The sequence below is a fragment of the Dermacentor albipictus genome, chromosome 10, assembly GCF_038994185.2.
Source record: "Dermacentor albipictus isolate Rhodes 1998 colony chromosome 10, USDA_Dalb.pri_finalv2, whole genome shotgun sequence".
In the NCBI taxonomy this organism is placed as follows: Eukaryota; Metazoa; Arthropoda; class Arachnida; order Ixodida; family Ixodidae; genus Dermacentor; species Dermacentor albipictus.
Window position 1 is genome coordinate 40,110,962 of NC_091830.1, and position 23,222 is coordinate 40,134,183.

Sequence of the window (23,222 nt, forward strand, 5' to 3'; positions counted from 1 at the left end):
ATAATGTGCAAGCGCAACTGAACGAGGACGTAGAAAGACACGCACACAGAGACAGCGCTCTGTTTCTTTCTACGTCGTAGTTCAGTCACACTTACACACTATCACCGTTAATTTAGCAAGCGAATGTTTACAAGTTTGTATGGCCACTAATACTACTATCCTTACTTTGTATAGCTATCTACTAATTTGATATCGCATTTGGCAATTTGCCTTTCGGGCGAAACTTCGGCCTTTTCGGAACACAAAACCAGTGCTTCCCTTCTGCACCTAAGTAGTGGAGTGTTTGTTGAATACAGTCTCAATTTGCACTTGGTGTCTTCAGAGCAGCGCGTACGTGATGTCAGCGAGTTTCAAGTCACTTCAATTACTACACCCCCCAAATGAAGAACACGCAGTACAGTAAAAGCCATTTATTTTAAAAACATTCCTTTCGCGACCTAGCTGTAAACTATTAACAGGAAAAAGAAAAAGAATGGGGGAAGATTTTTTTTCTTACAAAGCAGGTTTGTATAAAGCAGCATGAACAATTCTGGTCCAGCAGAACAACAACATTCCCGAGGAAATGGCAAACTATATACACACACAAGAAAGGCAAGAAATACAAGCACTGCAATGACTGTGACAATGTCACGTGCATAGGTTTCTCAACACAAATGCCCTCCTGTGGCTCTCGCTTCAACTATACCCAATCTCGGCCGCGCATGCGTCACACTCGCTTCGCATCGTGCGATGAGGAGCAGAGCTGACGCCACGCCTGGAACACGCATTCGCTTCAAGTGCACGCTTCGTTTGCAGCTAAGCAAATTCGAACGGCACGAGCGTAGAAAGCGAAGTGCCCGAAAAGAGTCGAATGTGTTTTTGTGCGAGGGCTATGTACAGCGCGAAAGTGGCGAGCGATGTGGCGTAAGCTATGTACAGCACGATTCAATATCACAAGGGTTAACTAACTAGCATTCAAGTGACGACTGCTGCTCAAGCAGACTCATTCCAGAAACCCGCTTGGCTCATGCTTAGTACACCAGCTAATCTTTTTTTCCCTGTTAAAGCAGTTTTGGATTTTGAAGCTCAGCACAAGTGACTATGCAAAATTCAGCTCTAGATCATACGGAATGTTCTGTGTCATATACCAGTGCAGTGTACAGCTGCATAATGCAACCACCGATAAGCATGAACAGTAGCGGGACATAACTTTCGCGGTCACTCATTTGAAGAAAGAACATAGCATTTTTCTCTAGATTTACGTACTGTCTTGCACGCTACAGCACATACAATGAGAATTTCCAAAGAGAAACACCACTTTTGGAAAAGAACAGTAACTGTGGTGAGGTGAAGACTACGAGTTTTTGCATGCCCTATAATGAGGCTCATGATCTAGTAAAGCTGCTGAAACATCTCTCGAGTGAGAGTACTAGCATAAACTAGGCAGCGCCGTACCTCCAGGAGAGTTGTCAATATTGCCAGACAAGTTCAAAGGTTACTATCATTTGACACTGGCTTCTGTTGCAGTCTCCCGCAGCCACATGAAAAATACTCCTCAATGCAAAATATCTGAAGTGTTTCTAGGAGGAAGAACATAGCACCAGTGCAACAAGAAACACAAAGACCCTAAAGGACAGCACAGACTTTCACATTGGTAACAAGAAATCACAGCTTTTCACTTCACTCTTATAGTGATTAAGCACAATTGTTGATGCTGCCACTCTTGAGTGACTGAGGCAAATCTCCTGCGAGGTTATGTTCGCAATAGCAAGTGGCTGAACGATACTGCATTGAGGTCACGAAGAAAGAGCTTTCATGTTCTGCTACAGCAAGCAGAAAAGCAAGCATCACCCGTGGGCACGAAGACTTCTGCAGAATAGTTATCAAATTAGTATTGCGTAAGGGCGCATGCAGTTAAGTCCCAGTGAATGCATGCAGATACATTTCCTTGGCACTAAGAAACATTCACCTTGCAAGCATGCTAGATATACATCCTGAATCAACGGTTATTACCACTGTTGCCAGAGCGCACTATTTGCTTTCGGCACTGAAGAGGCTACGAGAGGTTCATTCAAAAAGCTTGTCCAGAAATCAACCAGCAGCTTTTATGCATATTCACTACAAGGAAGTTTACCCCTTTTCGGGTTGTATCTTGTCCCCAAACAATAATAGTCATCTGTCTTGCTTCCATTTCTTGAAAACCATGTGCTCATAATTTTCCTGCTGCCATTCCACACTGTCAAGAATGCCATGTCACAAGTGTTTAATGGAAGGATAGAAATCGTACATAAATATCCTATTGTCATGCATGTGCGCACCAAGCAATATGAACAGGCACATGCACATTAAAGGCGGTTGCGTAAGAAGTCAAATTCGAAATATCACGCTGGTTATATACATGCCCTTTGTGGCCTGGAATTACTGGGCGTGTAGCATTGAAGAAATAAAGGGCATGCAAGATATATTGGAATTATTCTTTAGGGACAAGATAAGCCCGAAAAGGTACAAAATTTTTTGAAGCGTGTATAAGAGAAACGCCACCTAAGAAATTGCAATGTAAACTACTACATGGCTGAAACTAATCTGCCTCACCAAACCTCACGCAAGAACTCCACAATCTATGTGGGCTAACATTTGCATATTATGAAAGAGCAGCAGAAATAGTTGGCAAATGCTAATGCCTAATTTTCATTTTTTTTTTGCTCATAATATCCATATCAGTCAAAATTAGATAGTGTGTTTGCATTTGTGATAAGAGAACTTAGCCTGACAAAATTCACATACCTTCTAAACTCTGAATCTCTTAACTCTAAATTAATCTTATATTAATCAGTAATGCTGGGGAACAGCCTCAGACCAGAGTTCTTTCTTTCCCACTTTCGAAGACGTCTACAAGAGTGCTCCTGTGCATCACTGTGAGAATACAGAAACATGCTCCGAGAAGTTAGAGGTGCTTTTTAATGTTACAAGCCTTGGATATGCTTGATAATATTATGAAGAACTACAAAGGATGCATTAACTATATCACACTCATCTCGCACCTCAATCATATCTTAACAGCGAGCCAGCTGTACACCAATTCATGTGTTCTCTTCATTAAAGCAACTCCACAAGCTAACCCCTGTATACAGAAATGTATCTTCACTTGAAGCCCTTGCTTGACTTGATTTAAATGATGCCTGTCATGAACACACCAAAGAAAACGCAATGAGCCTCTCGGTGCGTTCGCACCAGGCATTATGTATATCAAGTCAAGCATGAGCTTGAAGCTAAGATGCATTTCTGAATACGGCGGTAAGTCAAGAAATCTAACGAGATCTATGCTAAAACGTCTTCCTAGTTCAAGCACACAAAACAAGCTTTACGAACTGGACAGTCACTGCATGTACACAAATTAAAAGCAGTAAAACACGATTTTACACTGATCTCTTGCACATGTATTACAGCTGATTTCTCTTGAAACAGAGAAAGCGCTTTCACAGAAAAGCCGTATGAACATCATGCGACACTGTAAACACTGTCTGTCCACTGAAAGATTGTCCGCACATGCAAAGTTCCTATGGCCCATTGATATTATGTACGGTGACAATGCACCTCTGTAGCAAAACCTCCAAGTAATGAATTAGAAGTGACAACTCAATGAGAGGACCTTCAAACAAGTCATGAGGGCACGAAAGTTAATTTAGCTCCGACATCACGGACGCAAAACCTACACTTGGAACTGAGCATGCCAGCGAGACTTCATGCTTTCGCAAAAGCTGTAGTGGTAATTTTGAAGAAACAGCATAAGTATGTTCTCACCACAAGCACATTTCTTAATGCCCTCACAGGCATGCAAACTGTCCTACATGCCAATACCAATTGTTGCACCAGAAGAACGATAAAACTGAACTTCCACCCAACAATCTCTTTTAGGGCACAATTTCATTCACAGAGGTCGTGCTGCAGAAATGGTGCAACAAGTTCAGAAAGAAAGTAAGCCTAACATGCACGAGCAGGCCCGCGACGTTGTGGTGCTATGTACAGAGCCCTTTGCGTCAGTGCAATCAAGTAAACATAAACATGATGGCAGCGATGACCGTGGCCTCAAAAAGGCGCAGCGACGTCGTCAGACAGTGATGTCTCCAAACTCTTGGTTCCATCGCTCATAGAACTCCAGACTCTGCGAGGAGACGCTGCAGCGAACCTTCTTGAGCGATGTCATGAAATCCTCGAGGGTGATGTTCCGCATCTGGCATTGATGAGAGCACAGAACATGTGCGATAGGTTAGATAGAATACAATATGACCCGAGGACCGAACCATATGACAAGATTATCCATTATGCCTTCTTGATATCAGTTTTCCTTGGTGTGTGTGTGTCTTTAATGATTAACTATGGTTAACTATATTTAACTAAGTATCATTAAATATAGTTACTTATTAACTATACATATGTAGTTAATGATTCAGTAAAGGTCAGTTACAAGTAGTCTGTGTTTGCAGCACTTGTTTTTTGCTTAAACAAAATGCTATCTGCAGCACACTTTTACTAGTAAGTATTGCTAACTCATCCAAGTTCTATGCAACCGCGAAATAACAGTATAGTGCAGCTGGCTTTCAAATGGCATTTATGTCCACACTGTGAAAGTCAATCAAACCAGGCAATTTTTAAAGAATTGAAACAAGCTCAAAATATTTCTGCACATATGCACAATTCTGTCACAAAAGCTGCGTTAGCCGACACAAACACTGCTTGCATCACATATTGCAGCATCACGTTACCTAGCCAGCAGTTATACCAATGAACCAATGGACTTTGCAGTTCACTAGAGGACACATGTCTCAACTACAGAACTGAAATGGACTGGTAATGGACTCCCGCCAATTTAGCAGGAATCATGTGCAGCATAATTTTTGAGAATGTTTACAGTTCATTAGCCAAACCTTGTTAGCCAAAGTGATCAACGATGGCAACAATGGCGGGGATTACGACCCCATCTGTACTAAGTGCGACCATGGAGAGTTCGCCACTCGGGCACACATTCTCTGGGGATGCAAGGGTAACCCTCCCCCACAATCATTACTGCCAGCTCCCTAGAGGAGGGTTGGAACAAGCTGCTAACAAGAGCAGACAAGAAAACGCAACTCGCACTCGTCTCGTGGACCCCACCTGAGAGCCACACTATGCCTACCTGCCATAACTTCCTACCCCGCAGTGGCAAATAAAGTTGTTTCTCTCACTCTCTCTCTTGAGCTTGTTGACGAGATTTCATCATAAGAAAACTAATTGGCACAATTAAGAGGAGAGGACTAAGTGCTAGTCCTGACTGTCACCTGGTCACCTGTTCAAATGCAACAGCATGCTTCAGCAACACCAGTGCCAGGTGCAAGTATACGGGTAAGTTGAGGCTTGAAGTCATTAACAGAGGTTCAACAAGGGGTGTCGCTGAAGCCAGCATTTGAACAGGTGATCAGTCAACCTCTGCAGTTAATTACTTCAAACCTCAACCTACCCGTGTGCTTGCTTGTTTGCTAGCCTTGCAGTACAATTCATCGTGTTAGTAATGTTTGCCTCTTCAAGAAATTCAGCAGATTTAACAGAACTGCACCGTCTGCCATAAAAGATGTTTAACGAGCTTGTTTCCGTTTTTATAAGTCACCTGGCACATCCAACACACTATTATGCTCAGTATGAGCTACAGCGTGCAAGTGCGTGAACAAGCACTATCCCAGGCTCTATAAGCACTGCCTAGCACCATGTTCCCGACTCAAAAGAGGCAGGTTTTGCTTTTCTTGATTCAAACATCACCCTTTCATGCCTGCTTTTGTTCTGCATCCTAGGCTTGAGGATTAAATCTTTTTCTCTGGAAAATAGTCTGAACAGACTAGTGCCTACCACCATTTCTGTGAGTGGGGTATCATTCCCACATATGCAAATGAAAGATGTTGTCACCTCTAAATTCTTCGCTCAATTTATCACCCCCTAATGCATCGTCACACAGGTTTCTAGGTTAACCCTCAGCTCCTGCATTTGCCCTTTCTCTTTCTGTGTGAAATCGCCATATACACAGTATGAACTTACTACAAGCTCACTGTCCCTTATCTACAATATTTCACTGGTTGAAGTGCACAGACAATAAATGATGCATAGTTCATACTAAGGGTAGCCACTGTCTGTCCTCATCACTTTTGGGAGACCAATACTTTGCACACAAATTGGGGGAGAGTGCAAAAGCAGGCATGGAGGAGCGATGTTTGAAACTGCAACAGCAGAACCCTTTCCACCTATGCAGGCAACACAGCACCTATTGATGCTACCTTCCAACCTGAGCATGCCTTGCCGCACCACCCCCTCGCATACTGTGGCTCACATCAAGCGCAATAGTTCAATAGGGCCTTACCGGTAACTAGCCATAGTACAACATCATGAGGGGACAAACTGGTCTCAAAAGTTGACAAGGTCATTTCAAGGAAATGTTACCAGTTTGTGACCCAGTAGTTGGTGCTATTGATGGCGTGATCAAAACTAGGAACAGTACCTTCGCCATCAGCGGCACTTTGAGAGACACAAATGACCAGCAACAATGCTGCTAAGATTACTGCACCAGTTCCCATGACATGCCACACTTTGTCAGTGTCAGCACAGCGGCAATTCATTCTCGAGCTACAAGAAATGGTTACATGGCACTTGAAAGTATGCAATGACTTAACTTGGCCTGTTTTCAGTGCTTTGCTTGAGCAGGACCGCTTCAGGTATACAAAAATACCTCAAATTTTGACAAAATAGATACGGTATGAAATCGGCAACACCAAAGTGACAGCACTACTTCTGTGCTTACAGCATGCTATTCAAAAAAGAAAAGTTTGGCCTCCATATTTCGATTACACAATACTTCACCAATAAATTTGATACACTCTAATTTTGGAAGCAATTACCTATCAGTCTGGACTGATGTATGCCTCAGTTCAGAGCTCCTTTATCAATCACTAAAGAAATGTCAATATAAAAGAAGTTTCTTAAATTATTAGGAACTGTCACTACACTTAGTACATGGATATACAATTTACATTTAGGCACCTTGAATTTTACAGAGTACACAGAATGATTGGAGCACATAATTGAAATACAAGACTTGTGGTGAACTATTTTCTTGCATTTCCCCGTGACACATCTTAGTCTGTTGCCAAATAAACAAAACAACACTTTCTAAGTTTCCCCATGGGCCAAGTCAACACTTTACATTTCCCTCACTCTACAGTGAAGTGTGTTCAAACACAGCTTGACATTCAAACAAATCAGAAACAAAGCAATGAAAATATTATTCGCAGCATAGTTCCTACCTTGCCATGCAAGCGGTTAATGGCACATGTGATATCTGCCACAAGCACTACAAAGAGAGGTCTCTTGTAATCAATGTGCAGCATATCATTGAAAGGTGTCAAGTTATCTTTTGTGAAGTGCTATCTCGATACAATGAATGCAGCCAACCAATTCACTGCATCATGTGGTGCTGCAGCACATGGTGGGCAATTATACGGCATGCCTCATGTTGTCCAAAGTACTCAGTACACTTCCTAAGGTGTGCTGCATCCCAAGTTGTGGAAGTATGCACAAGTTAACCCTCAATTACCATTTATGGCCGAGTGTTGCCTACAGGCAGCATACCAGACAAAAAAAATTCTTTTTTGTCGGTAGAGTATGGGTTTCTGGCTAAATGTATTTGGCAAACACCAAATGACAGGCAGCAAATGTCATTTGTTGGTTTAGTGCAGGAACACACGATGCAAGACAAGTTTGCCACACGACTTGCTTTCTTTTCACCGATGCAAGGTGTCCAGCTGCAGTACTGTCACACATAGGATGTAAAGCATATGAAACATAGTCAACCACAAAACACGACATCTGAGAAAAATCAATATCTGTGCAGCCTCACAATGCAACCAGGTATTCACATTTACAGCCTCTATCAGTGTACGTGAACAACATTGTGAAATTCGGCTTCCCTGTTACAAGCTGATGCCATGAGATGACATGGTCCGTAAACTTTTGTGGTTGACTAAACCCATGGTTCACATATGATGAGAGCTGCCACAAGCTCTACAAAGAGATGTCTCTCGTAATCAATGTGCAGCATATCATTGAAAGGTGTCAAGTTATCCTTTGTGAAGTGCTATTACAAACGAAGCCATAGGTCGCTTGAGGTGAAGCCCACTTTCAGTTTTCTGCTTGGTGTTCCACATTGCTAAAAAAATACCGCAAAATATTTTTTCTTTGGTTGACTATGCTTGTTCTCTAAGAGTTTTGCACATTTTGATAGAAAATAAACATTCTTGTGGGTATTTATGTCTCGTCCTTAAAGGGTTAATTGAGATCCAAAGGAGCACGACGAAATCTCCACATTAACTGAATGTTGATGTATATCAAGAAAACAAAGAAATGCTTACTATGTCAACACTCCATTTATTGAGTAAATCTGCCACCATTGCTTCTATTTCACACAAAATCAGCATGGGAGCTGCAATTCACATCGTCCCACTGGAGATTTGCACTTGCAGTGTTAAAGGCCTCGTGACTTTCTTCACAGTGGTATTTGCACGAGACCAACGTCTTTATCAGAAAAGACATAATTTTCCTTATCATGTGTGCAACCAGATTATTCTTGCACCAACGAGCTGGTCAGCGAGACATCATCCATTCATTGCAACGTAGCCGGAATGTTTGATGCCAGCATGCGTGCTCCACAGACACGCACGTCATCTTCAATGGCTTCTGCAGTCGTGACAATGCACATGCCTAGCACTGTTGAAATGGAAATACTGCCCGCCGTAACCACCGCTGACAAATCCATGGTCGCTATCGACATGATCACAAATAGCAATGCACAGCTTGAAGGCACGTGGCCAATGCGAGACATGCCCAGCAGTGTATGCAATGTAAAGGCATGAGGCGTAGTGTGTAGTGCATGGTACTTGTAGCACATGGCGCCACTTACACGGCCAACAAGAACAGGGCCTTCACAAGCACTTTGGTCAATAGCAGCAGGATGCAAACGTCATTACAACGCCATTTTTTTTTACAATAGAAGCAGTCATACTGTAGTATATTACATGTCAAGCTCTTTCCCTGAGCAAGCATTAATATTGATGCATGTGTGAGAACTTCTGGCAGGTTAGCAAGTCCCACATTGAATTCCACCTGCCTTTTCTGTGCAGCAAACCTCGCACCTCCGCAATCGCTTCTTGCTTAACTCAGAGCCCAACTCGCAAGTCTGCCAAACAGAACAGAGCAAAGAGACTGAGAACAAAATGTCAAATGCCTCAATAAGTGACTCTTGGAAATTTCAGGGGGAACCCTGCTCTTCAAAACTTTTTTTCCAATTCTCAATTTTTATGAAACCTGCCGAGTTTATTCATTTCGATGTGCTAATTTTAAACATACATTCAGTTTTCTTGCAGAGTAAATAAGTTTGTAGAAATTGAAGAAATTCAGCTTTCTTGCATAATTTTCTTGGAGGTGAGCTATTCACCAAACTATAGATGGAATATTAAAGATTGACAAGCAAATGATGCAGGCCTAACTGAGTGCAAATTAGCAAGAATTGTGTTGTAACCCAATTTTATAATAAATGAGAACATTGCAAAATTCAGAGACAGATATCCACCTAACTATTAAAAGAAGAAGCAGTTCTTTAAATTTTTCTAATACATGCAACGACATTATTTCGAAAATTTCCACTTCACACAACTTTGCCATTCTGGAAAAAGAATAGCACAAGTAGAAGCAGGGATAATGCACCTTCAATATGGCATCATCACCAAAGTTGTGGTTTTAAGAAAACATTTCACAACTGATATATTGAAAGTTCAGAAAAAACGGCACAAGCACCAGGTATCACCAGGTAGTAGGCATCAAGTATCATTCATGGTTGTTTAGCTATTGCCAGTCAATAACACAGCATGCATTGCGAGTATGTTCACTAAAAGAGAATTGCAAGTTTACGGGCTCAATTCTCCGTGAGCTCCATCCAGACTTAACTTCACCACAAATCTTGCAAACCACAGTCACTTTTGTAGCGACACCGTAACCCTGATCGCCCCGCACTAGCTATGGAGAGCCACTGCAAGTATTTGCACAAGAGAACGCCGAGTAGATTATTCCGTGCTGCAAGTTCGACGACAACGTACGGAGCACCGGCTCCACCACCTAGGCTGTTGAATTATCGGTGGTCGGATATCCAACAAAACACCGTATCTTTCACTCCATGGCCAGTGTAGACACAATCTTGCTCATGTGCCCTTATCCATTTCCTCTTTAGCTACAACAGCTGTGTCAATGCTTACAGAAGTGGAACCAGCGTGTGGAGATGTGTGATCCAGAAGAGCAGTTGAGGAGTCTGTATTTGGCGGCAGTACGACTTAAGCGGCAAGCTGCCGAGTATCCTGTGCTGACTGCGACAACGAAATTACTTTTGGAAGTTTCTTGCACCTTGCATGTGAAACGTGCAAGATGCAAGAAACTTCCGAAAGTTGCATTTCGGGAATCATTACCCGTAACGATTCCCGGAATGAAACTTTGTCGGACCTCCAGCATTGCAGTCCTGGGACTAAGACAAAATGGCAGCTGTTTTCGTAGTTTGAGCGCTCGTGGTTGTTGAAGCCAATCATCACTCACCATCTTGGTTACGTGCTCAAACTGGCCTACAGTAGCATGTGTGGAGAATTTCTTTTGCTGTTTTTCTTGTGACCGCAGCACTGGCAATGTTGCCAGCCAACTAATAAAAAAACGCGGAAACGTGAGCTTTCGAATGGTACCAAAATGGTGTTGGCAGAGCATGTGGCTACCGAGTTATGCACGACGAAAGTCAGGCGTGATTTGCCCCAAATTCAAGGGCAACGCTTGCAGACTCGCATCTTTAGGTCACGATAATGGAAGAAATATGCAGTATTTCGTAGCCAAATTTCGGATAGGTGCAGAAACTTGTTAGGAGCGCGGTTCCAAGGACTCGGGTCTCCCCTTCATTGGCTAGTTGTTCGACTACACTTAAGCTTATGTCCGTACAGCATACAGCGAACGGAAGTGGCATAAATGCCTCACCACACACAAAAGTGTGTCTCACCTTTTTGGGGTCGACACATCTGACTTGCTCAGGATTGAGCTCTGCAAAAAAAAAACGTCTAGTTAGGATAGGTGTGCAACCCTACAATCTCATATTGAAGTTCTGCCAACATGCATGCTATCACTACATGTGCAACACATTATGGTGGAAATATAAATTATGGAAAAAGATATTCAAACACAAGCACAAAAGCCCACATGTTTTAGCGATGAATTTCATGTAACGATGCAATGTGTCTCCCCCCTGCGAATAACAACATTGTGCATTATGAAGATATGATCAACCAAACAATTCCAGTGCTTGAACACAGTGCTCAACATGTGCTGTTGTGAACTTGAATGCAGTGAAACGCTGTTCATACATTCTTCGCTGGTGCATTTTTCTGGCTGCTATGTTGAGTTATCACTGTCGTAACCTAAACCCCCTTGTCTCCTATGTATTATGTTACCATTTGATACATCACCATTCCGTAATGTTCCCACAGCTTATGCTGCATTTTCGTATGCATTTGAATACACGAGGTCACGTAAGTTTTGTGGTGCCGTGGTAGATTTAAAATTACACAAGGCCGGAAGTGTACGATTGTAGGTAATGTTAACCATGTCACAAGATGATCATAGTTACTGCCACCTCTCTAATGTCAGCTTTGCCATATTACAGCAGTGTTATAGAGTGAAGCATATTAAAAGTGGAAAGTGGCTTTGGTCACAGAACACAGTATGTGTCCCATAATTATACACAGGCGTACAGCTGTTCCCGATGTTGCTGTGGTGATTTAGAGCTTTCCTCACGGTTATGGTTTTCTGTCTGTTACATTTTATTTTTGCACACTCTCTTGAAAACCGTAGGAACAGGATTATACTGTACCATTTTCTTCTGTACATGAGAATGGCTTTGCATGACAATACTGTGTGTGCAAATACTGTGCCGAGGCCCAGAAAACACTTAAAGACCTACATTTAGAAACAAGCTAGTAAAAGGAGCAACATACCTCTGATTGGACCTAACGCAGCATCTTTGGCTAGTGCAGTCAGGTCACTTCCAGAGTAGCCACTGGTCACCCTGCATGAAGCAAAAGTAACAGGCATTCTCATTACACTCAAAGAAAGCAGTTTCAGAGTTGGAAAGTAACGTTTCCACCAGCGCAGACAGTTTTTTCTCTCATCATGTCCCATTTCTGGTTCGGGCCCACACTGCATGTCATTTGCCAGCTTTCCGGTTCTGTCGAATCTAGCGTGTTATATCTGCCTCACAAATTATCTCGCTTGGGCATTAGTGCATACCAGCAATTGAATTATCATATGCACATTCATTCTGAATTCCTTGAACTCTTCACCAGCATGTCGCAATGCTGAACTGGCCATCCTGTTGCTCTTTTCTGAGCTCTCTATTAATCCTCTGGTTCTAACACATCCTCTCAATGATAACCCACAGTCAACGATTATGGAGTCAGCTGCCCTCCCCCCCCCCCAAAAAAAAAAATTTCGGAAATTTTACATGGCAAAACCAGGATCTGACTTAGGCATGTTGTAGTGACTCAATTATGACCACATTGGGCTTTTTGAAAATGCACCTAAATCTCCGCACACAAGCATTTTTTTACATTTCACTCCAAGTGAAGTGCGACCATTGTGGCCAGGATTGAAGCAGTGACTTCAAGTTTAGCAGCACAATGGCATAGCCACTAAGCTACCACAAAAGGTACCTGCCCCAACACAACCTGAGACCAGATAATCAATGAGTTTAGGAAATTTATATATATAAAGCTTTCCGGTGAATTTCAATCACACAAAGCTGATACTTGGTAAATTCAGTCTTTATATTGTTCTCATTGTGTTCCTATTTTCGCTCACAAAATTCTTTGCAAGAAGTATGTCCAATCATACACGTGAAAGATCACCATATAGTCGTAAAGTATGACTGATTGAGTGACATAGCTCACTGTACTATGCAAGTTCTCATGCTTTATGCCTGTAACGTACTATAGTGCATACTATCCTGGTTTCATCCCGTGGGGATGAAAGTTGCTGTACTTTTGCTCCAATTTTAAGATTGATCAGGTACACTTAACATTTCAAAATATCAAAAAACAACTTCAAGAAATATTAATATTTAGATATAGTGACTTCAATGGGAAATACACATTGAATAAGGCAATATTCCATTCATTATTAGAAATTTGAAAATACTTGCACACCCATAGCCAAGTGAGGTAACACTGAAAAAAAAAGCATGACCGCACAGTTCATACCTGGCCAGGTACTTGAGCTTGTCTAGAGACAGCGGGCTGTTCTGCTTCCTGAGCAGCTTTTCCAGGAGTATGACCCGCGTGTTCTCGTCCGGTAGGGTGACATACACCCGCTTCGTAAAACGCCTACAAAGAGCAATACACATGACATGATCCCACATGGCTGTTTGCAGCTCAGTACTACGGCACATTCCACTCTGAGTGGGAGCATGCTTCTTGTGTTCCATCGGGAATTGCAGTGGAGGTATTGCATCAAGTCTCACCACTACAGTAGACATCCAATTATTCAACTCCAGCTTATTCGATTTCTTGGTAAATTCAATCCCGACCAAAGGTCCTGGCCGGTGCCCATGAATTGTTATGAGCCCCAAGCTTTCACTCTTTATATCCTAAAAGTGGCCTTCACTGGATGATTTCAACTTGACCAGTCAGCATGCACGTGCCTGACCCCTTATAATAAGCCCAATAGCAACCCCTTTAGTGGCAGCATCTGTCCTGGAGGAGCTTAGGAGACAGTGAGTGTGTTGAACACAGGTCGCCTGCCATCATAAACACGTATTTTCCTAGGGCCTGCCCTAAGAAGCTTTTGAAGCAATAACCACAGGACACAATGACTGCTTGCAGCACTTACCAGATTCTAACATGTGCCTCCTTTTTAGAAAAAAAAAAGATGGCTACAAATTGCATGTGCAGTGCAAATGAACACCAAACGAAACCCGCCATTTTGTATGCATTACCACATGACATCGATGCATTGCCGCAAAGTTGACTTTAGAATACAGTGGAACCCCGTTCATACGTTTTTCACCGGATCGGGGAAAAAAAACGTAACAGCCGGGAAAACGCAACAGTGAGGAAAGCTCCGAAAATGAATAAAAAAATGCAGCTTCAACTATAGATAATTTATTTCCACAGAGTGCGCTTAGGCCTTAAAAAGTCTATAATGGTGGCTTGCCGTTTCTTTCGCTCGCTAGAAATCGCCACACGTTTCTCAATAGCCTGGAAGGCCGCATTGCTGTCAGCGTTGCTGTGAGGTGCGACGTACCTACGGAGGAGGTCCAGAGCCACGACGGCTTCTCCAAAGCTAGGATTTGGCAACTCCCCGGCATCATGCGGCTCGTGCTCCTCATCGTCACCGCGCCACGGCAATGGCAACGGACGACGGAATATCCGCGGGAAATTTTGCCCTCTTTGGCGTAATCATGCTAACGTGCTAACGATTGTTTAGTATTACTGCGGAGCGCGCGCGTCCGAGCACCCCGGTTGCGTGCAGCGCGCTGTGGGAGAAATGTAAACAAGAAAGGAGAGCTGGCCCGATAGGCGGAGCAACACCACGAGCAACACCAACTTCCGGTTTCACTTTAGCTTCACAGAGTGACGTCAGGGCCTCTCCCGAGTTTCCTTCTTCCTCCATTTCCAAGAACGATGCAGTGACCGTAATCACAGTGATGATAGTGAGAGCATTTTTCACGAATGGCCACTTAGTGGCGGCCTCCCGAACTGGCGTGCGGCTTCTTGCAGCCAGTTCCATAGCCAAGCCCGGCCAAGCCCAGCCAAAGCTCGTCAAAAGCCAAAATGGCGGTTGGAACGCGTTGCCTAGTTTAGCCCACGCTGGTGCGGGGTGCTAAGTTGCGACGTATCATGCGGGAACGTTTTCACAGCTACTGCGTAACAGCGGGGTTCCTTATACATTGTATCCTATGGAAGCTATGCCGGGACCGGACGAAAACGACGTAGCAGCCGGGAAAACGCAGCAGTGAGGAACATAACAGCGGGGTTCTACTGTACTGGTTGCATCGTGCAATACATATTACACCCTTGCCCATTTTTCTTGCAAAAGAAATCGGGTGCGTGTTACATTTCTACTTCATATAGGAGCTTTATGGTCATTTCTGTGTTACTTTTTGGCTTACGACACACAGAAAATATCAGTGCTGATGCTACTGATATTTACGTACTCACCTAAGTGCTGCATCATCCAACTCTTGAGGCCTGTTGGTGGCACCCATCACAAGAATCCGCTCTTCACTTCCGGTGTGGAGCTGGACAAGAGTACATTCAGCTGAATGCAAGTGGATTACGTGTCTTTGTGAGCAAGCTTCAATGACTGTGTGGAAAGTATGGGCGTGCTCCAATTCTGACCAGTACATAGACAGTCTACGTTGACAACTAAGAAGACCACTTGGAGCCCCAGCAAAGCAACAAGTCTGGAACCCTGTGTCGAGAAAGGAAAAGCTAAGGAATGCACATATTAATAATTGCTTTAACACTGAGTGCGCAAACGAATTAAAAACAATGTTGCCTACATCAAGCACGTAAGAAAGTGTGAATATGTTCTCCAAGCAGAGAACCTTCCCGTCCAGTTTCCAAACCTACTGGGCCACCATCTTGTTTAGACAGCAAAATAGCCTGCAACGTTTGTTACTTTGATGATGTTATTGTGAAGCTTTGTGGTTAGCTGCCTATTTAGCCATTTACGGTCAGTATTGGAACACAGTTCATAAGGCTAAAAAAATACTGTGAATGGCTAACAGTGAAGGAGACATACAAATAAGGTGTACATAAATACATGCAAGGCTGCTGGGCTAGTTGGAATTTACGCAACAACATAAGAAATGTGTAAAGACATGCAGAAACAAAAGGATAACAAAAAAGGTAGAGCACTGGAACACCTCTCTATACCGTCACATAAATGCAGAGAGGAAGGAGTGTTGATGTGTATAGCCAATCACTATCACCACCCAAGATTAGCAGCCCTAACAGCTTATTGCCCTAGGCAATGAGAAGGGCTGAGAAATAGTTCACTGTGTGTTAGCCAATGGTGCTGCATCGTCTGTCACCTGACTGTGGTAAGCTGGTGTTTGCAGCCCCATGCCTCTGAGGCCATGACACCAGCGCCACTGCTATGCTGAACAATCTACTCAAAGCAACTTAAGTGGCAGCTCATTCCTGCCTTATAGTCTATGTCCTTTAGTGCATCCCTGCACTGTATGAATCGCCAACTCAGCCAAGAAGCAGTGGTCTAAGAGGAAGTTTTAGCACAGAGGCTTCTATATCCAAACACATGGAAAAAGGGAAATTGTTTTCCTTGACAACCACAATGTGAAACATGATGAAATTTGCTGCATTTTAAAAAAAGTTTACGTCTCGTGACTGTTTGAAGCAGGTTTCAGATTTTAGGCTGTCGATTAGTTTTCGTAAAAATGTTGAAAATGGCTATTTTTTCAGAAAATGAAATGGCCAAGTTTACAACTGATGAATGGAAAACAATATACCAATTTTGTTAATTGTAACTAATAGTACATATAGAGCAGACAAAACTGATCTATATTATATGGCCCTTAAATACACCACTAATATGCAAGTAAGACTAAAACCCTTGTAAACACTAACAAATTCATGCAAGATATTAACTATCTTACCTCGAATTTGTCTGCTTTGGATATTCTCATGGATGCAGTTTACAGAATTGTGATATCTGTTCTAGGTGCATAGTTAAGGATATGACAACTTGGTACTTCTTTCTTTTACAACCTTATAAATTTTAAGCAATTTTTGTAAAAGAAATTCGGGCCCTACATCAAAATTCCACTTGCAGCAGTCACTAGGATTTAAATTTCTTTGTCGTGTGCAACAAATTTCAATAAAATCACCCAAGACGTTATATCAAAAAAAGACCTGTTGCGTTTTACATGCATCTGAATAGGCAGAATCAGAGCTGGGCCCCACCCGAGCTAAAGCATCCTCTCAAAGGCTAAAAGAAATCTAGAAAGCGAACAAGCCACTAGGGCAAATGAAGCAGCTATATATGTATTCCTGCACTCTCAGTTTAGAAGTACTTACACAAGAAAATTATTTCGAAGTTCTGCTTGCACGAAGGCAATTGTAAAGATTGACAGTGAAGGCAAAACACACAATGAAACTAGAGTGTAGATAAACTAGTTTCATTTGAAAACATGCCAAGGATTTTTTATGCCTCTATAAAAATGAGTCAAATGGGCCGTACTGAACACTGTCTCGCACTGATATGCAATTAATTACCCTTTCTTAACCCGTAATTGGCTGCAATTAAGTAGTCATAAGCACTAGATCATGGGAGCAGGCATCGCACACTCACATTGACAACACTAATCCTGTTCTCAGTTTACCCCATTAGCTTGCCTACACACTGTCCTCAGAACTGATGGTTTGATCAGTTTCGAAAAATAATTTCTAGTTTACTTGAATAAAACTTCCAGTGTTCCTTTACCATAGGCATTAAAAATAATTTTCTATCTACTTTCAAAAATATTTCGCGAGACAGGCCAACTATTAATTATCCAACCAACTAGCCCAGCTGCAAGCTTTATAGGAAAGCAGAGCAGTGTTTTTATTTCTTCAGTTAACAAAACAATGTTCTCAAACAAGCAAATAAAACGCTGCAGGTAGGCAAGCAGAATCCAGATACCAATGCGATGGGAACTGTTCAATGCCCACTCACCCCATCAAACTCAACAAGGAATTCAGTCTTGAGCCTCCGCGTTGCCTCATGCTCATTGTCCTTCCTCTCGCTGAGCAAAGAGTCAACTTCATCTGCGAACAAAACATGGGGCATGCCTAAACTGTAGCAACCAAGCAAACTGGTAGTAACATCGTACATGTGTATATGCAGTTAAGCCGCTACATAACAAAGTGGATAAAGTAGGTTATTTGCTTTCTTATATCGAAATTTTGTTGTATCAGAATTCGACCTATTTTGAAACTAACTACAGTTCCCGAACGATTTTTCTCATACAGAAAGACACCGCAGAATTTGCCTAATTATCGAGCAATCGAAAAAAGCAAAATCGAATGAGAAAAGAATTCATTTTGATGAATTTGGGAGTCTGCAACAAATGATAGTTTCATAACATGTCGACAATATCTTCACATCAGCGTTACAAATTAAGCGAAGCCAGCCACGCTTTTGTGTGCACTCCGCCCCCACAGCAGATAGCGTCGCCCACACTGGGACGACGCTATCATGAAAAGCATGGGCAACAGGGGAGCAAGTGCTGCATCTGCCTCTTGCTCCAAGTCGCCAAAACTAAACGCCAAAATGCTAAACAGGTGGGAAGACAGCTTACATAATGCCACACCTTCTCGGCATGACAATTCTTTGTACACGTGGCAGATTAGGCTGCGTGGCTGCATGTGCGCTCAGCCGCGCTTACAACCATGTGAAGCCAGGGCTGTGACACGCGCACCAGAAATCCCGACCACTTCAAGCACACCCTCCTGCCCTCGCAGGCACGCACGCACGATCACGTACTGCAAGCTCGCTCCCCTCCCCCTCTTTCCCTTTTCTCGTGCGGGAAGGTGGCGCTCATGAAGCAATCATCTTGTTTCACCCTCGCACACTTTCACTCGTATGTAAAGCACAAAGTGTGCGGGGCACGATAGGATCTTATTGCACTTTAACTTTATACAGAACATGATGCGACCCCACTTCGGCAGTCGCTCTTGTTGCACCGCGTATGACTTGAAAAGTGCATTTGCAAGCAGCCGCTTGTAATTTATTCACTTTGTTATCTGCCGCGCAAAAGCTTCCATTTTTATTTCGGGATTCCTTTGCAGCAGAAGCAAAATTTCATTACACTGAAATCCCGTACAAACACACTTCGTTATATTGAGATTCTAGATGCATCGTGTCCTATGGACCAGAGGTTATGAAAAGTTAAATACTTTGACATATTGAAGTTCGTTATATCTATGTTTAATTGTATATACATACTTTACTGAATGAAAAGAAAGGAAACTCAAAGGACAATCATTAGTCAAATAGTAAGATGCCAACAAAGAATGACGCCAAGGAGATCAAAGGGGAAGTTACTTTCTACTTAGCTGAATTAAAGAATTTATAAATGGAAACAAAAGTTGATGAGAACTGGCCGCAAGTATGTGCAGTGTGCACGAGTGCATGTCCGCGCGTGCAAATGTGGACGCTCCCATGAGTACACGAAGAAGCGAGCACAAGTGTGCACACGTAAGCGTTACGAAAAGTGCGTATGCGAGCGTGCACGCGCAAGCGTTGCGAAAAGTGCGTATGCGAGCGTGCGCGCGCAAGCGTTACGAAAAGTGCATATGCGAGCGTGTGCGTGCAAGCGTTGCGAAAAGTGCGTATGCGAGCGTGCGCGCGCAAGCGTTGCGAAAAGTGCTTATGCGAGCGTGCACGCGCAAGCGTTGCGAAAAGTGCTTATGCGAGCGTGCACGCGCAAGCGTTGCGAAAAGTGCGTATGCGAGCGTGCACGCGCAAGCGTTGCGAAAAGTGCGTATGCGAGCGTGCACGCGCAAGCGTTGCGAAAAGTGCGTATGCGAGCGTGCACGCGCAAGCGTTGCGAAAAGTGCGTATGCGAGCGTGCACGCGCAAGCGTTACGAAAAGTGTATGCGAGCGTGCGCATGCAAGCGTTACAAAAAGTATGCGAGCGTGCGCATGCAAGCGTTACAAAAAGTATGCGAGTGTGCGCATGCAAGCGTTACAAAAAGTATGCGAGTGTGCGCATGCAAGCGTTACAAAAAGTATGCGAGTGTGCGCACGCAAACGTTACAAAAAGTGTGTGCGAGTGTGCGCACGCAAGCGTTACAAAAAGTGTGTGCGAGTGTGCGCGCGCAAGCGTTGGGAAAACGTGCGTATGCGAGTGTGCACAGCAAGCGTTATGAAAACGTGCATATGCGAGTGTGCGCACGCAAGTGCAACTATGTTTGCAGGCGAGCAACTGCAAGTATGTTAGCGGGCAAGCAAGTGCGAGTAAGTAAGTAAGGGCTAGTGTGAGTGCACAAAAGTGATGGCGAGTGCGTATACGCAAGAGTGCGGGCGAGTGTGAATGTGCAAGACTGCGGGCAAGTTTGAATGCACAAGAGTGCAGGTGAGCAAGTGCAAGTGTGTTTTCAGACGAGTGTGAATGCGAAACTGTGTGGGTAGGTGCGTACATGCAGGAGAGTGCATGTCCGAGCAAGCTTTTGAGCTGCATACAGGAGGCTGTGATCATCACTTACCAATGAAGATTATGCTAGGTTGCAGTTCTCGTGCCACTGCAAACAGGGCTCGTACCAGCTTCTCACCTTCGCCAACCTTCATTTATAAAGGAAAGAGGCTCATCAATTGTGAATTTATGTAGCTGTTATTGAAAATGTGCTACAATTAAGGAAAACAAAAATTTTATTGATAAACACGAATAATAGATCCTAAGGGGGGAGGGAGGGATCAGAGTGAACTTTTTGTTCTCTGACCTAGAGTAATGAAATTTGGCAGCCACACTTAAAAGTGCCTGAAATAAAGAAATATATGGTTTCATTACGATGCCTTAACTAGTTTTCAAGTTACAAAATCAATCAACATCATGTTCAAACATCATGTCCACTATTACTAATTGTACCAGAACTTGTCATTCACAAATTAGCATGCAGAAGAAAAACTAAGCCCTCAGCAAGATATTGAAAACTGTCATACCCTAAAGCAAAATTTAGGGAATACATAAAAACAAACAGGATCAAAATTGGCCCAGGCATTCCAATGCTACCCTTTCCATAGAAAACACAGAATGCCCAAAACACACTTTTGAGAAAACGTCTCTCAAAGTTCTTGGAGCAGTTCACATCTCACAAAATGCACCAGGATTGTAGATTTGGTATCTTAGCTTACTGGTGACATTTTGGGTCTCTGCCCTTTGATTTGCACAGTTCGAGGTGCCGACGCGCAAAGTACCTAGCCGCGCAGTCCGAGGTGCCAATGCGTGAAATGCCTAGTCACGGGCTCGAGGAGTCGACACTTGATGTGCTTAGTCGCGCAGTTCAAGGTGCCGACGCGCGAAATGCCTAGTCACAAGCTCGAGGAGTCAACACTTAATGTCCTTAGTTGTGCAGTCCAAGGTGCCAATGCAGGAAATTAGCCGCCGCGGCCTGAAGATGCCGAAGCGCGAAGTACCTAGCCGCGCAGTCCAAGGTGCCAATGTGTGAAATGCCTGGTCGCGGGCTTGAGGAGTCGACGCTCAATGTACATAGTCTCGCAGTCAGAGGCGCCGATGCACAAAATGCGTAGGCGATGGTCCAAGATGTCCGCGTGTGATGTGCTTGATCACCTAGTTGCAGACTCCTATGCGCGAAATGCTTAGTGGCAGGTCCGAGGATTGCCTGCGAAATGTGCTTGGTCAAGAATTTCGAAACAACGCTTAGCCATGTGCCCGGATTCCTCGCGCGAATCTTGGTCGCGATGTCCGTGTCGCCGATGCTCGGTATGCTTAGCCGCAGGTCTGAGACGTAGGGATCGGCCACGCTACTGCCATGTCCCCGTAGCGCCCGTTTTGACAACTCGAGATTACGGCGAGTGGAGACTTCCTGTCTAGACTCGCGAGGTGCAAAGAGCCGAGCAGACGACGCAAATGCCAGACCAATGGGGAACCACGCTGGAGTCACGTGACTGGTGCGGCAAATCATGAACTCCAGCACAATCTTCAATCATTTGCTTTTTGTATGCTTTTTTTCTGTATGGAGGAGGTAGCTGAAGCAGCAAATTTTAAGACTGAGAAATGCGCTTTCCAACGAGACCAAGATGACGGCTCTCAGTTGCGTCGTTCCTAACATATTGTGGCTTGAAAAAATCTGTTTTTTTCTTTATTTCCACGAAATTTTGCGCCGCCTTGGTTGATAAAACAAATTTTTTAGAGCACTTCTACATGGTTTACAGTGATGATATTTTGGAATCAGGAAAGAGTAACAGAAATTGCAAATGTGATTTTACGAAATTCAATTTTCTGGCCATTTTTCGCAATGTGAAAGCTGCGGGGTCCCCCCTTAAGAGGGAGTGGGGGGGGAGTGGTAAACTTTTGTTGGCATAATTGACGGATCAGGAGATCAAAAGGGTGTGTCGACGAGAGCAAGCTACAAAGACAGCTACAAAGAACTCTCTGTGCCATCCATTTCATTGCCTCGCAGTTCTGTCCACTATGCTTTCTGCTTAACCTCACTTCACAAACTAGACCACCCATACACATAACCTCCAAAACAGCACATGCTTTTCTATGGAAAAGCATCTTCGATTAAATTCCAGCTGACAGTGCAGCTTTGTGCCACGTTCCTTCAAACTCCTGTCACAACTCCACCTAGCCCAAATATTGCTACCTATTAAAGTGCAGCCACAAGATTCTCCACAAAGAGGGACTCACGTATTTGGAAGTGAGCGAAGCTGCGCTTATGTTGAGAAACGTGGAGTGGGACTCGTGGGCCACTGCCTTGGCCAGCATGGTCTTGCCATTGCCCGGGGGCCCAAAGAGCAACAGGCCCTTGGGTGGTGCCCTCAGACCTGTGAACAGCTGCAGTAGATGAAAAACGAAATAACTTTACATATGTAGCAAAACCAGATAAAACAAGATTAACGCTCAGCAATTTATACCCGATGGCTTTAGAAGAGAAAGCTGAGCAAGTTGGCAAAACTTTATGGTGAAATTTTTTGTGCACAAGAATGAACTTCAATAACTGCAGTAGCATGAAAGTAAGCCATCCTTAGATTATTCTACATAAAGAATAATATTCACGTCCAAACTCATATCGGTCGATAATGTGAACATGCAAGTTCGTGAGTACTAGCAGGTTGGCGGTGCCTTCCCATGAGCAGAACAGTTATTTTTGCATCTGCCTCCTTTTCCACCACTGACAATGCGTAAGTTGATAGCATTAGTGCTGTCCGGTTCATTCCTCTTGCATTCTGCTCAGCTCTTGTTACACCTATTCTGATTGATTACCAGTGATTGAAATTGCCGATTTTGACATGTTGGAGCGATTTCTTATGCACTTCCAACATGTGGAGCGGGCATTTCTAGCCCGTTTCAAAGAATTTCAGTTGCGCATCTTTTGTAAAATCTGAGCGCTGCCGCTGTTACTCA

The 23,222-nt window shown here is 43.6% G+C and overlaps 1 protein-coding gene across 2 annotated transcripts in view; it reads right to left on the reverse strand.

The window, feature by feature from the left end:
* Positions 1-395: 395 nt before the first annotated feature.
* Positions 396-23,222, reverse strand: part of spas (spastin) — a 99,417-nt gene continuing 76,590 nt past the window's right edge. The window contains exons 9-16 of one of the 2 annotated variants that reach the window (XM_065439012.1): positions 22,506-22,652; positions 20,341-20,416; positions 17,806-17,897; positions 15,288-15,367; positions 13,329-13,451; positions 12,069-12,139; positions 11,078-11,118; positions 396-4,210 (exon numbers count right to left, since the gene is read on the reverse strand). In XM_065439012.1, coding sequence (XP_065295084.1) covers positions 4,088-4,210; positions 11,078-11,118; positions 12,069-12,139; positions 13,329-13,451; positions 15,288-15,367; positions 17,806-17,897; positions 20,341-20,416; positions 22,506-22,652 — 753 coding nt within the window. In that variant the 3' untranslated portion in view covers positions 396-4,087. Of the gene's footprint in view, positions 4,211-9,115; positions 9,230-11,077; positions 11,119-12,068; positions 12,140-13,328; positions 13,452-15,287; positions 15,368-17,805; positions 17,898-20,340; positions 20,417-22,505; positions 22,653-23,222 lie in introns of those variants that run through there. The other variant, XM_065439014.1, reaches the window with a different exon arrangement.